The 15,344-nt window shown below is 37.6% G+C and overlaps 1 protein-coding gene across 3 annotated transcripts in view; it reads left to right on the plus strand.

Moving 5' to 3' along the window:
- LOC121390456 (ephrin type-B receptor 1-B-like) overlaps nt 1-15,344 on the plus strand; it is a 138,048-nt gene that overhangs the window by 99,081 nt on the left and 23,623 nt on the right. For all 3 annotated transcript variants that reach the window (XM_041522275.1, XM_041522276.1, XM_041522277.1), the window contains exons 5-7: nt 345-525; nt 1,309-1,433; nt 3,803-4,011. In XM_041522275.1, the coding sequence (XP_041378209.1) occupies nt 345-525; nt 1,309-1,433; nt 3,803-4,011 (515 nt within the window). The remainder of the gene's footprint in view (nt 1-344; nt 526-1,308; nt 1,434-3,802; nt 4,012-15,344) is intronic.

The following is a 15,344-nucleotide window of genomic DNA, read 5'->3' on the forward strand; positions in this document are numbered from 1 at the left end:
GAAGTAACCGAATGTACGAACATAGCCTTGGTACAGGTTATTTCGATATTGTAAACATCTGTTTATGCCACAAATCCATATATATTATTTATAGATAATGTTATATAAGTACACACACATTAAGGAAGAAAGGGAAGGGGGAAAAAAAAAACCTACCTACCTACCCTAATTTTTGGGGGGATGCAATCGGAAACACCTATTTTTTTGTTTGGCCTTACAATATAAATAATCAATTATAACAAATATATAAAAAAATAAATAAAAAATCAAATCAAATAACAATAAAATAAAATAGTTGTATAGTACATATAATGTTATATTCCATGTTGATTTTTTGTTTCTAGGTCCACCGTCTGCACCCAGACAGCTGTCAGTCTACTCGATGACCTCGACCTCTGTAACCTTGGAGTGGCAACCTCCAGGTGACCTTGGTGGGCGCCGTGACCTCCAGTACCGGGTGGAGTGTCGGGAGTGCATGGAGTCTGTGCGGTACAGTCCTGGATGGAGGGGCTTCAACACGACTCGGTGAGTTTATATTTCATAATCTTCTTTTTCAGCATTGTTGTCGATTCCAAGGATGGAACTTAAGGATTTGTTAACTACTGCAAGTTTAAAATGTGTTTGCTGTAGACAAAAATGCTCACCACCTTAATTTGACAAGATGTGTCATCGAGTTCGTATGAATTAATTACGTGTTCACTTTCAGGGCTAGCTCTGAGTAAGCAGAACTATTCACTAAATTACCTTTAAATGTGCAAAATCCACCGTTATTTTTCAACAAAATATCAATGAACTATTTTCACCAAATCAAAATAAAATTTACCAATTGTTCCTGAAATTCACAAGTGGCGAATTTGTCAAGTGACAGAGCTAGCCCTGGACTTCTGATTTTGATTACTGTTGTCAAGTGACAGAGCTAGCCCTGGACTTCTGATTTTGATTACTGTCAATTAGAAGTATTTTCATACATTATATTCACTGTAATGTATTTATGTGTGGAACATGCTGTGGAATGATCAGCAATCCCAATAAAAATGTTCATATTCATATAGTCCAAGATTTGCCAATATATTGTTCCCAGTTTTAAAGTTCCATATCATCATATACAAAAACAAATACAATGAAATATATATGAAAAAGATCCCTTACTTCTAATGGAAATATGTAGCGGATTACCTCTTAAACTGTCAGAATTGTCAAATGTTTGACATCCTGGAGCCGATGATTCATAAGTCAATGAGCTCTAGTGGTGTCATTAGACATTAATTAAAAAAATATATAATCGAACATTCCTTTTCTTTGTTTCAGAGTTATCCTGTCGGGTCTCGCTCCTAGTTCAGAGTTCCGCATCATCCTGTATGCCGAAAATGGCGTCTCCGACATGAGTGGCCAGATCTCATCGGCCGATATCTCCGTGACAACTGACGCTTCAGGTGAGATCAAGTGAACTGGTTTAGTATGTATTAGAGATATAAGAGCAAGAAATCAGTTTCAATGATTTCTTTGTCTTGCTAATGACTGTATTTTATTGCTACATCATGGGGTGTGACATAGTCCTGTGGTAAAACACTTATTTGATGCACAGTTGCATAGGTGTTGGAAGATGGGAGGCAATGGGGAGGGGGGGGGGGACTTATTAAATGCAAGTGCATATTGTGGTGCAAACCCACCCCCTTTTCCATCACTACTGGTGCTTCTTAAAAAGAAATGGAAAGCACTACAACAGAAAAGAGTTATTCTAAGCTGTGTAATCAAGGCCAGCTGTGTTGATCATCACTGACAATTAGTCTGCAGTTATCAAGACTAATGCCATAAAACAAAAGATAGGAATCTTCTCCCGAAGTTCCAGACATGTTCTCTGTCATGGTATAATGCAATGTTGATAGCTGCTGTAGTCGGTGAAATGCCCCATGCAATGCTTTGTAATGTCCCTTCCCACTGAGACGCCATATGTTTTTGGTTTTTGTATGTTCCTCCTGATTAGGAAGAGCACCCCTGACATAAACTGGTAAATATTTGAGGCTTCACCGGTATGTCTTGTTGTAAATAACAGACAAGATGTCCAGTGAAGTAGCTGTGTGGTTCGGTCATACAGATATGTTTTTAAAAAAACTACTAGTTAGACTACATAATAGGCAATGTTTTTGTTCAGTATTGTGTTGCGATTTGCTAAGCAAATATCAAAGTTGTTATGTAATTCTTTAATATTAAACAGTTGTTGCTAATTAATATTTAAACAAATGCTAGATTCAGACTACCGACTTTCTGCTCTCATGACTTCTACGACTGTCCAGTTGCTAGTCTGGCCATTCTTACAACTCTATTCACGTTGTACAATCCATTTAAGTTTGGTTTGATTAACAACACCACTAGATCAAATCGATTTATTGATCATCTGCTATTGGATGTCAATTTTTTTGTTATTTTGATGTATAGGAATTAGAGAGAGAAAACTGCAACATTTTTCCATTAGTTGCAATGGATCTTTTACATACATCATCCCACAGACATGATACCACAGCCTTTGATATACCAGTCGTGGTGCACTGGATTGAACGAGAAATGGCCCAATGGGCCATCAACAAGGATTGACCTTGCATCAGGCGAGCACTTTACCACTGAGCTATATCCCACCCCTAAGAAAAAAGAAAATAACGAAAGACTGTTGTCTTGTCTAAAGTGGGAACTCTATTGATCACAATGACCGAATATCGGTAGTCGTAGATAGAAAAGAAAAAAAAGAAAAAGGTCTGAGATCTGTGCAAGCTAATTTCACGCTTGGTAATCTCTCTCGCATGTTGGGGAGACAGAATGCCTTGTTACTGAATTATTGTCCGATATTACAACTGACAGTTCAACACTTATGTTAGATTGTCGATCTCTACCGACTGCCATTTGCGGCCAGTGTGTGTTTGACTAGCAGACTATTGATCTCTGAAGCAAACCGTCGCTTCCTGAAAATGATAAACCTATTCTTTCTCCATGCTTGTGTTAGCTGGCTTGTCCAACTAACAGTGAGGGGGTGGGGTGGGGTTGGGGGAGAATGAAAAAAACTACAATTTTAAAGTTGCACACTGGGCTATTTCTCATTCCAACCAGTGCACCACGACTGGTTTATCAAAGGCCGTGGTATGTGCTATCCTGTGGGATAGTTCATATAAAAGATCCCTTGCCACTAATGGAAAAATGTACCAAATAAAAATGTTGATGTGTCGTTAAACAAACATTCCTTTCTTACCTAGTAAATAATATAATATGGTGAGGTGAGATTGTGTGTTTATTAAAACTATAGCTGTGTTTGTATTTTGCATTAGCAAATGATGTTATAATATATTGTAAGGTGAGATTTGAGTTTATCAAAACTGCAGTTATGTTTGTATTTTGTTTTAAAAAATAACATTATGATATTATGATGCAGTGAGATTGTGAATTTATTAAAACTGCAGTTGTGTTTGTATTTTGTATTAAAAAATAACATTATGATATTATGATGCAGTGAGATTGTGAATTTATTAAAACTGCAGTTGTGTTTGTATTTTGTATTAGAAAATGACATTAAAATATGATGAAGCAAAATTGTGAATTTATTAAAACTGCAGTTATGTTTGTATTTTGTATCTTACATTACCCCGGTAGTAAAATGAATTGAGACTGTAACTTTAAACAATAAAACTGTCTCAGTTGTGTTACAGCTGAACTGGTCAATGTCCACCTGCAGTTACGTTATTATTTTGTATTTTACATTAGTAAATGAACTGAGACTGTAACTTTAAACAATAACACCTTCTCTGTTGTGATACAGCTAAAGTGGTCAACGTTCGTCTGCTGAGCGTGGGTCCGAAGCACATCACGGTGGGCTGGGACGTTCCGGTGGGGATGGGTGGGGCCGTCAGGAAGTTTGAGGTGAAGTACTTCCCTCGCTCACAGCCCACCAATGCCATTGTCAGCTACACCAAGATGCAGAACTTCAGTGTCACTGAGTTTATGCTGGAGACCGAGTACGGATTTCAGGTATGTCCAAACACATTTTGCTTCTTGTTTTTTCATGGGTGGTGGGGATGGGCATACAGATTTCAGGTATGTCCAAATACATTTTGCTTCTTTTTGTTTTAGGACGATGAAGTAGGTGGAAGGATATTTCAATATATTTTGTTCAGTGTGACTTATGGCCTCAAGTCTCTCTCCCTCCCCCCCCCCCCCCCCCCCCAATTTCTCTCTCTCAATTTCTCTCTCCTCTCTCTCTCTCTCTCTCTCTCTCTCTCTCTCCCCTCTCTCTCTCTCTCCCTCTCTCTCTCTCTCTCTCTCTCTCTCTCTCTCTCTCTCTCTCTCTCTCTCTCTCTCTCTCTCTCTCTCTCTCTCTCTCTCTCTCTCTCTCTCTCTCTCTCTCTCTCTCTCTCTCTCTCTCTCTTTCTCTCTCTCTCCATCTTTTTTGCATCTCTCTTGCTGTCTGTCTATTTCTCTTCTGCCCCTCCCCTCCCTCCACTCTCCACGCCATAGCATCTCTCATAACCATGATGCTGTACACCAACCAGAAACCATAGTTTAGAAATACACTGACATGCAATTAAGCAAATACTTCCCTCCTTTCCCTCCTGAGCTGCACACACTTGATTATTTCACTCAATGGAAGAAGAACTGATATATTCTTTGACCCCCTGATGGGCTGTTACATTCCCGTGCTGATCACAGGACATTCTGCAGGTATTCCACTTCCCCTTTGTTCCCAGTGCTTTCACCTCCCATTACTCAAACACCAGACGGGAGGGCAATGCTGCGACATGTCACGGGTATGCAGGGAGGTAATTTATGATGCCTAGTGATGTTTTCCTCATGAGTAATGGGTTTCCTCCATCTTGCACCAAAGTCGGCACTGTATTCTGAGTCGCAAGCTGCTTGCAATGATGGCTCTATCATGAACAGAATGTTCTGCTAATAATGTATTTTCTACTCTATATCCGTTTGGAGGCTTCAGGGAGGGAGGGAGGGTATGCGTTTGATCAGTGTCTTAAATTGGAAGTTGTCTTGATTCACTTGTCTTGAAGGAGAACTTGTAGCCCGGTGGTAGAGCGCTCACTTGATGTGCAGTCGGTTTAGGGTCAATCCCCGTCGGTTTATGGTCAATCCCCGTTGGTTTAGGGTCAATCCTCGTCGGTTTAGGGTCAATCCCTGCCAGTGGGCCCATTGGGCTATTTCTTGTTCCAGCCAGTGCACCACGACTGGTATATCAAAGGCTGTGGTATGCGTTATCCTGTCTGTGGGATGATGCATATATAAACGATCTCTTGCTACTGATGGGAAAAATGTAGCGGGTTTCCTCTCTAAGACTACATGTCAAAATTACCAAATTGTTTTCATCCAGTAGCCAATGATTAATGAATCAATGTTCTCCAGTAGCCAATGATTAATGAATCAATGTTCTCCAGTAGCCAATGATTAATGAATCAATGTTCTCCAGTATCCAATGATTAATGAATCAATGTTCTCCAGTAGCCAATGATTAATAAATCAATGTTCTCCATTAGCCATTGATTAATGAATCAGTGTGCTCTAGTGGTGCCGTTAAACAAAATAAACTTTTAACTTTGATCAGTGTCTAAATTGGAAGTTTTCTTGAAGGAAAGGAGAGCTTCTTGTAAGTTTGTGTGTATTATAAAGAAAAGTTCTGTTTTGGGTAATTCAGAATGAGAATTGTGGTTTTAAAAAAAAATATAGTTGTGGTTTTTCATCATGGTTGAAGGTTAGTAGAAGGGGTACATCACCCTTGTTTTTCATCATGGTTGAAGGTTAGTAGAAGGGGTACATCACCCTTGTTTTTCATCATGGTTGAAGGTTAGTAGAAGGGGTACATCACCCTTGTTTTTTATCATGGTTGAAGGTTAGTAGAAGGGGTACATCACCGTTGTTTTTCATCATGGTTGAAGGTTAGTAGAAGGGGTACATCACCCTTGTTTTTCATCATGGTTGAAGGTTAGTAGAAGGGGTACATCACCCTTGTTTTTCATCATGGTTGAAGGTTAGTAGAAGGGGTACATCACCCTTGTTTTTCATCATGGTTGAAGGTTAGTAGAAGGGGTACATCACCCTTGTTTTTCATCATGGTTGAAGGTTAGTAGAAGGGGTACATCACCATTGTTTGCTGTTTTAAATTGGAATTTTCTACAAGATGCTGATTGTTGTTAGGCTGTATTTCAAAGACAAAGTTCTGTTTTTGGAAATTTACTCTGAGAATTAGTATGTTTGTTCTTTGAAATAAATGTATTTATGGTTTTTCTCATGGTTGTTGGATGGGGCTGGGTAGATAAATCATCATTGTTTGCTGTTTAATATTGGAAGTTTTCTAGAAGATGCGTCTTGTACTTTAAGTTTATTTTAAAGAAAAGTTAAGTTTTTGTCAGTGTATTATAGGAATTAGGATGCTTGTGTTCTTTACACACAATTTTTTTTTATTTAGGGTTTCCCTTAGGTTGTACATGAACATTAGCTATTTGGTGTTCAATAATAATATCTATGGTAAAAAGAAGAAAAGAAATAAATGGCATTTTTCATTTTTATGTACCTGTTTTTATTTAACAGATAAAATAAATTATATTCACCATATTGAAAAACAGTAACAGAAAACAAAAACAACAAAAGAAAACAAATATAAAAAACCAGAAAAAACAACAACACATTTTTCATTTTAATTTACATCCAAGAAACACATTACATGCAGCGTGAGTTATTGAACTGTACCAAAATGAAAAACCACAAAACAAAACAAAAACAAGCACAAAAAACTAGAAGACAAAACAAAAACTCAAAAATAATTTTTCATTTTCATTTACAACCCAGAAACACATTACATGCAGCCTGATTTATTGGACTGTATTAAATAAATATCTTCGCAGCCCGCCGAAGCGTGGAATTGTGAAATAGGACGGGTTATTTGGTGTTTCCACTGAATTGAAGAAGCAGTCACAGGGATGGAGATGGATGTATCCCGGGGTACAGGGAGCATAAAGATCTGACCACTTGTTAATGTTAACCGCCCAGAGACCGTGGTCGTGATGTATGTGATCTGTCCCACAGGACACAACAAACGGCCTTCCGTGCAGCATCGGCTTCCTGCACAAGCAGCGCCACTGTTTGCACATTCCCGCACATCGTCGTCCATTACTTTTGACAGCCATGTTAGTTCTTTTGACAAAAGTTTTGGGGCGAAAATTAATTGCATTTTCTTCCTCCCGAACATCATGTCAGAAGCCAGAATTGCAGAGTTGAGGAATGTTTGTATGGGTTCTTTGTTGTACTTCTTGTTGAATGTCTTGCTCATGAGAACGCTAGCAGAAAATATTTGTTTCATTTTCATTGGTTAAGTTTCATTGGTTTTGATATTTGAATTATCCTTGGATGGTTTAAAAAAAATATATATATTTTTTTTTTTTTTTTTTTTTTTTTTTTTTATAATTACTACTGTTTGGTTTGGTAATTTGTGTATTTTCCAGTGGTTGTTTTTATGAGTTTTTTTAGGGTTTTTTTTGTCAGGTTTGTTATATGTTAAATTTTCATTGGTCATGCAGTTTTTCACCATGTTTAATTATCGTTGGTCAGTTTTAAAAAAGTAAAATTAAAACATTCTTTTTTGTACTTAGTTTTTACTTCAGTCTGTTATTTGTTAAATGTTTTTGGTTTGTCACTTGTTTAAAAATATTGACTAGTTTTGTGATTCATTTAAATTATTTGTTAGTTTTTTAAAACTAATTTTATTTTAAGGCATTGGGTTAGTTTTATGTTTTTTCTTAATTAAATTTTTTTTCTTCAAATTTTAAGTTATTGCTCTCTTTTGTACTCTGTTTAATTATTAATGGTTTGTTTTCGCTACATTAAAAAGCTGTAACTTGTCAACAGGTCGGATCAGAGCTAGCGAGTAAATTCCACTCGTTAATTACTTCTGCTGCTTGGTTAAACTTCGTCTCAAATCAAACTGCAGACCCGTCACCGATAATGAGAAAATTTATGGGACACAGACTTTTGATTAATTTTTTTAAGAAAAAAAAAATGGCACACATTAATCTTTAAGAGAAACGAACATCAGCTTTTGATGCCAAATTTATAGTCTCTGTTATAAAGCTAGGCTGGTCGAAACTGTTTTGAGGAATCCAGGAAATATGTTCATAACACAGAATTCCATATAATATAGAGCAGATGATCATATTTTTATTGGTGCAGTGGAGATAATGTGTGTGTAGCAAGAACTATAAAACAGGTGATAGAAAATCATATTTCTTATGGAATGGGAGTTTAGGACTGGAAAAGAAGGAAGAATTTAAGGTTATTTAAGTGCATTTATTAAATGAAATCTTTTCTTTCTTTCTTTCTTTTTTTCTTTCTTTCTTTCTTTGATGCAAATGATCGTATTTTTATTTGTTGTAGTGGAGATTAATTACATGTATGTAGTATGGGATATAAAACTGGTGATAGAAAATCACAATTTTTTAGGGAGTGGGTATTTAGGACTGAAAAAGAAGGAATTTAGGACTGAAAAAGAAGGAAGAATTTAAGGTTATTTGAATGCATTTATTTAATAAAACCTTTCTTCTTTCTTTCTTTCTTTCTTTCTTTTGTATGACATCCAAAATAGCCAGTTATTAACAAATCAATGTGCTCTAGTGGTGTCGTTAAACAAAATGGGGGAGAGGTGTAGCTCAGTGGTAAAGTGCGTGCTTGGTTCACTATTTATCTCCCCAGCCAGTGCACCACGACTGGTAAATCAAAGGCTGTGGTATGTGCTATCCTGTCTGTGGGATGGGGCATATAAAAGATCCTTTGCTGCTAATCGAAAAGAGTAGCCCATGAAGTGGCGACAGCAGGTTTCCTCCCTCAATATCTGTGTGGTCCTTAACCATATGTCCGATGCCATATAACCGTAAATAAAATGTGTTGAGTGTGTCATTAAATAAAACATTCCCTTCCTTCATTAAACAAAACAAACTTCTTGTGTGTGTGTGCTTGCATGCATATGTGCGTACGTGTATTTGTGCATGTGCAGGCCCACAACATCACACTTGAACTTTAATTAAGACAAAAGCCATAAAAATAAATTAACAAGAACGAATGATGAATGTCCTGTCTTGGCCATTTTCCTCCATGCTCGTTGTATTTCTTATCACAAATGTCCTGGGACACCCCAGACAGATCGTGCCGGTCATTTTGGGGAATTAAACAACAGACTCCGGGTTTCTTGATACTGGCCAAGACTATGATCCCAGATTGGCCCAATAGGTTGCCAGTAATTGGCAGCGGTGGGCTGACAGTGAAACATGGTTGTTTGGGCGGCAGTATCTCCCAGGAGATGTCAAATTGGTCCTTTAACACCAGTCGTAAACTGTGCTTACCACGTTTTCAATTGCTGTAATTGATAGAATGGATGTGCCTTCAATGTCGCAGCAGCAGATTCAATGGGTTTTTTTAGTTCCTGGCTTTTTTTTTATCCTCCTTGGTTTTTTTTTGGTTTGTTTGTTTGGTTTTTTCCTCAATGAGATCTTCATATGTTTGAAAGTGGTTTGGGGGATGGTGAGTTTTATTTTGAGATTTACAATATGTCTTGGTGGGGGGAAGGGGTAGTTTTATTTTGAGATTTACAATATTTTACTTTTAAAATCAACCAACAAAAGTAACATCAAAGTTTATTATATAATTATTTATGCTATATAATGAGATGGGAGGAGTTATGGATATGAGGGGAGTGGTCACTTATATGATTGACACCCGATGGCAGACTGACCTGTCCAGCAGTGTAGTATATCTGACACTGATTCCCACAGCTGTATTACTGGCTGGCACCTGTCTGTGACTTCACCTCTAGAGATTTCCACCTTTCAGCCTCTGATTTAGGGCCAGTCTATCTTGGTCTCTTCTTGCTGAGTTGTTTTGGTCAGCCTGCAATATACAGTAGGCTGCTAATTTAGTTCTTCCGAGAATCCCAAATTTTGGTTAGAAGAGTAAGGTTATGAGACAGAATCCCAGAATATCTATATTAATTAAATCATATGTATGATGTGTCTGGTGGAATCCTGGAATAAAATCTCCCACATTCAATACCAGTACAGTCACAAAGTACTGCTTGAAACGGAACCACCAAGTATAGGACTCTTGTTATCCTGGGGCCAGACGTAGCCCAATGGTAAAAGCGCACACCTGATGCACGGTCGGTCTAGGGTCGATCCCTGTCGGTGGGCCCACTGGGCTAATTCTCGTTCCAGCCAGTGCACCACGACTGGTATATCAAAGGCTGTGGTATGTGCTATCCTTTCTGTGGGATGATGCATATAAAAGATCCCTTGCTACTAATGGGAAAGTGTAGCGGATTTCCTCTCTATGACTGTGTCAAAATGACCATATGTTTGACATCTAATAGCCGATGATTAATAAATCAGTGTGCTCTAGTGGTGTCGTTAAACAAAACAATCCTTTAAATTAGACCTGCTTTCTGTTAAATATATTTTCACCATTCCATCTCTTCTGTTATTCTACAAACTGGTACCATCAAGTAAAGGACTATTCTTATCCTATAAATTAACTCTCTGTCAAATGTATGTATCTTGCCCATCCTGGTTTCCCATCACCCAATGACAAATGGTGACCCCTGGGCGAGGATTGATGGGTTTCTATTCTGATGGAAGGGTCAGGGTTAAAGGAACCAATTCATCTTGGAGTGTGGGAGAGATTTCCTGGTCAGGTCTGGCTATTTAGTGCTTTCTGTCTATGACCGTAATTCCAGGAATAAGTCTGTGCTAGCTGGCGTAGATGTATCTGTTTTAAAAGTCATCATTTTTGGATCAACCAGTGTCCCATGACTGGTTGTCAAAGGTTGTGGTATGTGCTGTTCTGTCCGGGAAAGTGCATATAAAAATTTCTTGCTAATAGAAAAAAGTAGTGTCTTCATCTTACAATGGAAAAAAAGCTGTATTGTTTTTAAATGCTGTGAATTTCCTCTCTAAGACTATATCTCAAAATTACTAAATGTTTGACATCCAGTAGCCAATGATTAATAACTCCATGTGCTCTAGTGGTGTCATTAAACAAAACAAAACAAAACAAACTTTAACTGCCTTTTTTTTTTGTGTGCATTAATTAACAAAAAACGGTATGGTACAGTGAAATCTGCCCAACCATCCAAATACTAGTACTTATTTGGTAATTAAAACCAGTGTCTTAACATGGTATACAGTGTCGTCATATTATACAGTGTCATCACTTTTATATTAATGAAAACCAGTGTCTTTACATGGCATACAGTGTCATCATATTATACAGTGTCATCATATTATACAGTGTCATCACTTTTATATTAATGAAAACCAGTGTCTTTACATGGCATACAGTGTCATCATATTATACAGTGTCATTATATTATACAGTGTCATCACTTTTATATTAATGAAAACCAGTGTCTTAACATGGTATACAGTGTCATCATATTATACAGTGTCATCATATTATACAGTGTCATCACTTTTATATTAATGAAAACCAGTGTCTTTACATGGCATACAGTGTCATCATATTATACAGTGTCATTATATTATACAGTGTCATCACTTTTATATTAATGAAAACCAGTGTCTTAACATGGTATACAGTGTCATCATATTATACAGTGTCATCATATTATACAGTGTCATCACTTTTATATTAATGAAAACCAGTGTCTTTACATGGTATACAGTGTCATCATATTATACAGTGTCATCATATTATACAGTGTCATCACTTTTATATTAATGAAAACCAGTCTTTACATGGTATAGTCAAACAAAAGAGGCGAATCTTGACAAACAGCCAGATATCATCCAGCAACATACACGTGTGTATTAATTAATAAGCACCAGTATGGAGTTATGAAATCTGGCCACTTATTCACACTACTTGTATGTTAATGAAAATGGGTGTCTCAACACAACATCACTGCAAACGTCCGACTCTTTAATACTTCCTGACATAAGCACTTCATCTTCATCCTCACAGCATGCCCACAACAACAGGCAAGGTGCGAGAATCACCAGCCAAACCCTTAATGGGTTAATCCTGCTGATTTATGGAGCAGTTAGTTGTCAATGTTGAGTAACACCGCAACAATCGCTTCAGACTTGGCCGGCTTTAATGGCCGTTTCTTCAACTCCAGTATGTCTGAACGACCTCGGAAGAATCTCACAAAGCTACTGCTCCTCTTTGAAGTTTTTAACTCTTGGTGGCAGGAACAGCGGATAAATCTTTACAATGGGCAGCTTGAAAGTTATGAAAGATTAAAAATTGTGACTGGTTATGGTGGTGATGGTGGCGAGGTACAGATGTAATTTTTAGCATAGGTGGTGTAATTAATAGGGTGGGTAAGTCATTTTTAGCATCAGTGGTGTAATTACTGGTGAGGGAGGGTGGCTATGGTGGTGGTGGTGGTGGTTAAGTAATTTTCTATCTTTAGCATTGGTGGTGTAATTAATGGGGTTATGGAATGATAAATTATTTATAATTTTTGATAATATACAGTGTGGCACCTGGGGGGTGAAGGTTTGAATATGAACCTAGCAGCCCCTTTTGCCTAGATTTATCCTGGGCACCTAAATGAATAGATAAATACTGCACTGTGGGGGAGTTTATCCCCCCACCTCCCCCAACCCATGTCCCTGATATATGCATTTGAACTTTAAATGGTGAGAGACAGCATGTGTGTGAAAAGCATTTCAGCAAGGGGAAGATCGGGAAAGGTGAAGCTAGGAGTGGATTGGGAGGAGGTAAACCATAGCCCCAGCTGTAGTGGTTGTATCTGAATAACATTTAACATTTCTTGCTTACAGTCCAACTCTTGTTATATTTCTATGTTGAACGATGAAACCCCTCTAAACTAGGTGCCCGCAGCACCAAGTAAAAAGGCTGGTATTAAAAGGTATCTGATTTAGAGAGGGTCTGTCCTGCACTGAACAGGGACTATGTAAAATGTCCAGTTTATGGAGGGTCCACTTTTGTGTGGTTTCACTGTATATTTTAAAATATCAATGAACTATTATGATTAGTAGTAATTTCTTTTGCTTCTCTATATACACACACACACACATACATACATAGATTTATGTTTCATTATCGGTGATTATTAGCACCAACAGGCAATATAGCACACACAAGCACACAATTCTCTATCGCAATTCTTCTGTCTGTTTTTGTTTGGTTCTTTCATTACGCTGATTCGATTTCTCTGTATCACTGGCCCGTCGGATTGCACTCATCTCGTTAAGAGTCGGCTATTGAGTTCTGCCAACTGGGACCGCCACTGCCGCTGTCTCTCCCTGTAAGATCATTGCCCCCGGCAACCAACGCTGTTGAAGTCTCCACACCGATCTCTCTTCCTTTAGAAACTCGGCGTTTGCGATGGGAAACATAATAGATTTTTTCTTACGGCGATGACACATAGAATTATGTGAATCCGTACCAGACCTTAGTTAGCTGTTGTCCGGAGATCCACAAGAGAAATTCGTTCATGAGTTTTTAAGGGGTTTTTTTGTGTGTGTATAATTTTTGCCAATTACATGTAGTTTGTGAAGAGGGTGAAAAGTTTAAGTTGCTTCGATGGTTTGAGTTTGTAGTGTTTGGTTTGGTCAAAACAGAAATAATGCAGGTTTGGTGGGTTTTTTCTTCATTTTGTTTTCCAAACAAAATGGTGAAAAAAATAAAAGCTGTTTGCTTACACTGATGAGTTATAAAAATTAATTTATTAATAAGGATAATTAATGAATGAATAAATATGATATCATTAGGTAATCATTCATTCATTCATTCATTCATTCTTTCATTCAGTTACTCACTCATTCATTTTCTCTAAACTTCTCTCATCAGTGTATTTCTACAAAGGTTCATTGATAAAAGAGATGGTTTTAAAAAAACAATACCAACAAACACCCCCACAAATGTTTTCAAAATGCTTTGAACTTTTTGAATGGTAGCAATTTCCTAAAACAATTCACATACAGAAACACATTGTTTTTTTTCCTTTTTGTCTCTCTCTCTCTCTCTCTCTCTCTCTCTCTCTCTGTCTCTCTCTCTCTCTCTCTCTCTCTCTCTCTCTCTCTCTCTCTCTCTCTGTCTCTCTGTCTGTCTGTCTCTCTGTCTCTCTCTCTCTCTCTCTCTCTCTCTCTCTCTCTCTCTCTCTCTCTCTCTCTCTCTCTCTCTCTCTCTCTCTCTCTCTCTCTTTTCTCTCTCTCTCTCTCTCTCTCTCTCTGTCTCTTGGTTTTTTTTTATGCAAGAATGTTTGGCTCCATGTCATAAAAATATGAAAGAAATATGCCATCAGTTTGGTCTCAGTGGTGTACAGTTGCTCAACAAAGAAGAATGCAGTAACATAAAAATTGCAGCTGTTCAGGGTCGAAGAATGCTTTGTAAACTCCTGTATTAAAATAACATGAACCCTCTTGTGGCTGGAAAATGATACAGCAGGACCAGAAATAGTGTGGGCAAGGTAACAATTCAGATGCAAACAGAAATGGAATACACATTAAAAAAATAATGGAATACACACAAAATAAATGGATTGTCCTTAGTTTGACTGTGTTTTTTGATGCGAATATCAGGGACAGAGAGAAGGAATATGTTTTTGGAGTTATTTCGAGAATGTTTTAAAGGATTAAAAATTGATCGTTTATAATTATCATTGTGAGTGGAAGTACCTGTGTAGATTTAATCAATAATTTTGTGTTGGCATTTCAGGGGAAAAAACCCATGCATTAATAAGTTTGCTTTTGAAAAGCCATAGCATTTACATTGTTATCCAACTAGAGGCAGAAAATAGGCCAGTGGTAAAGTGCTTGCCTGATGTGTGGTCGGCCTAGGATCGATCCCCATCAGTGGGCCCATTGGGCTATTTCTCATTCCAGCCAGTGCATCACGACTGGTATATCAAAGGCTGTGTACCATATATGATATCCTGTATGTGGGATGGTGCATATAACAGATCCCTTGCTATACTAATGGAAAAATATAGCAGGTTTCCTCTCTAAGACTACATGTATATGTCACAATTACCATATGTTTGATATCCAATAGCCAATGATTAATACATCAGTGTACTCTAATGGTGTTGTTAAACAAAACAAAACTTCACCTTTAAAATAAATATAACATTTGCACTGTTATGCAACTGTAACCATTTTTAACACCCATAAACTGACTTGCTTCTTGTCCTAAGCCCCAACCCCCCCCCTCCCCCAAGCTCTAAGCCCCCATATCCAGTCACTTACCATTAGTCAACATGAACATCAAAGAAAACATCTTCCAGTTTTGTTTATTTGTCTTTATACCGTAACACTAACATATTCTTG

The sequence above is a fragment of the Gigantopelta aegis genome, chromosome 15, assembly GCF_016097555.1.
Source record: "Gigantopelta aegis isolate Gae_Host chromosome 15, Gae_host_genome, whole genome shotgun sequence".
Taxonomy (NCBI): Eukaryota; Metazoa; Mollusca; class Gastropoda; order Neomphalida; family Peltospiridae; genus Gigantopelta; species Gigantopelta aegis.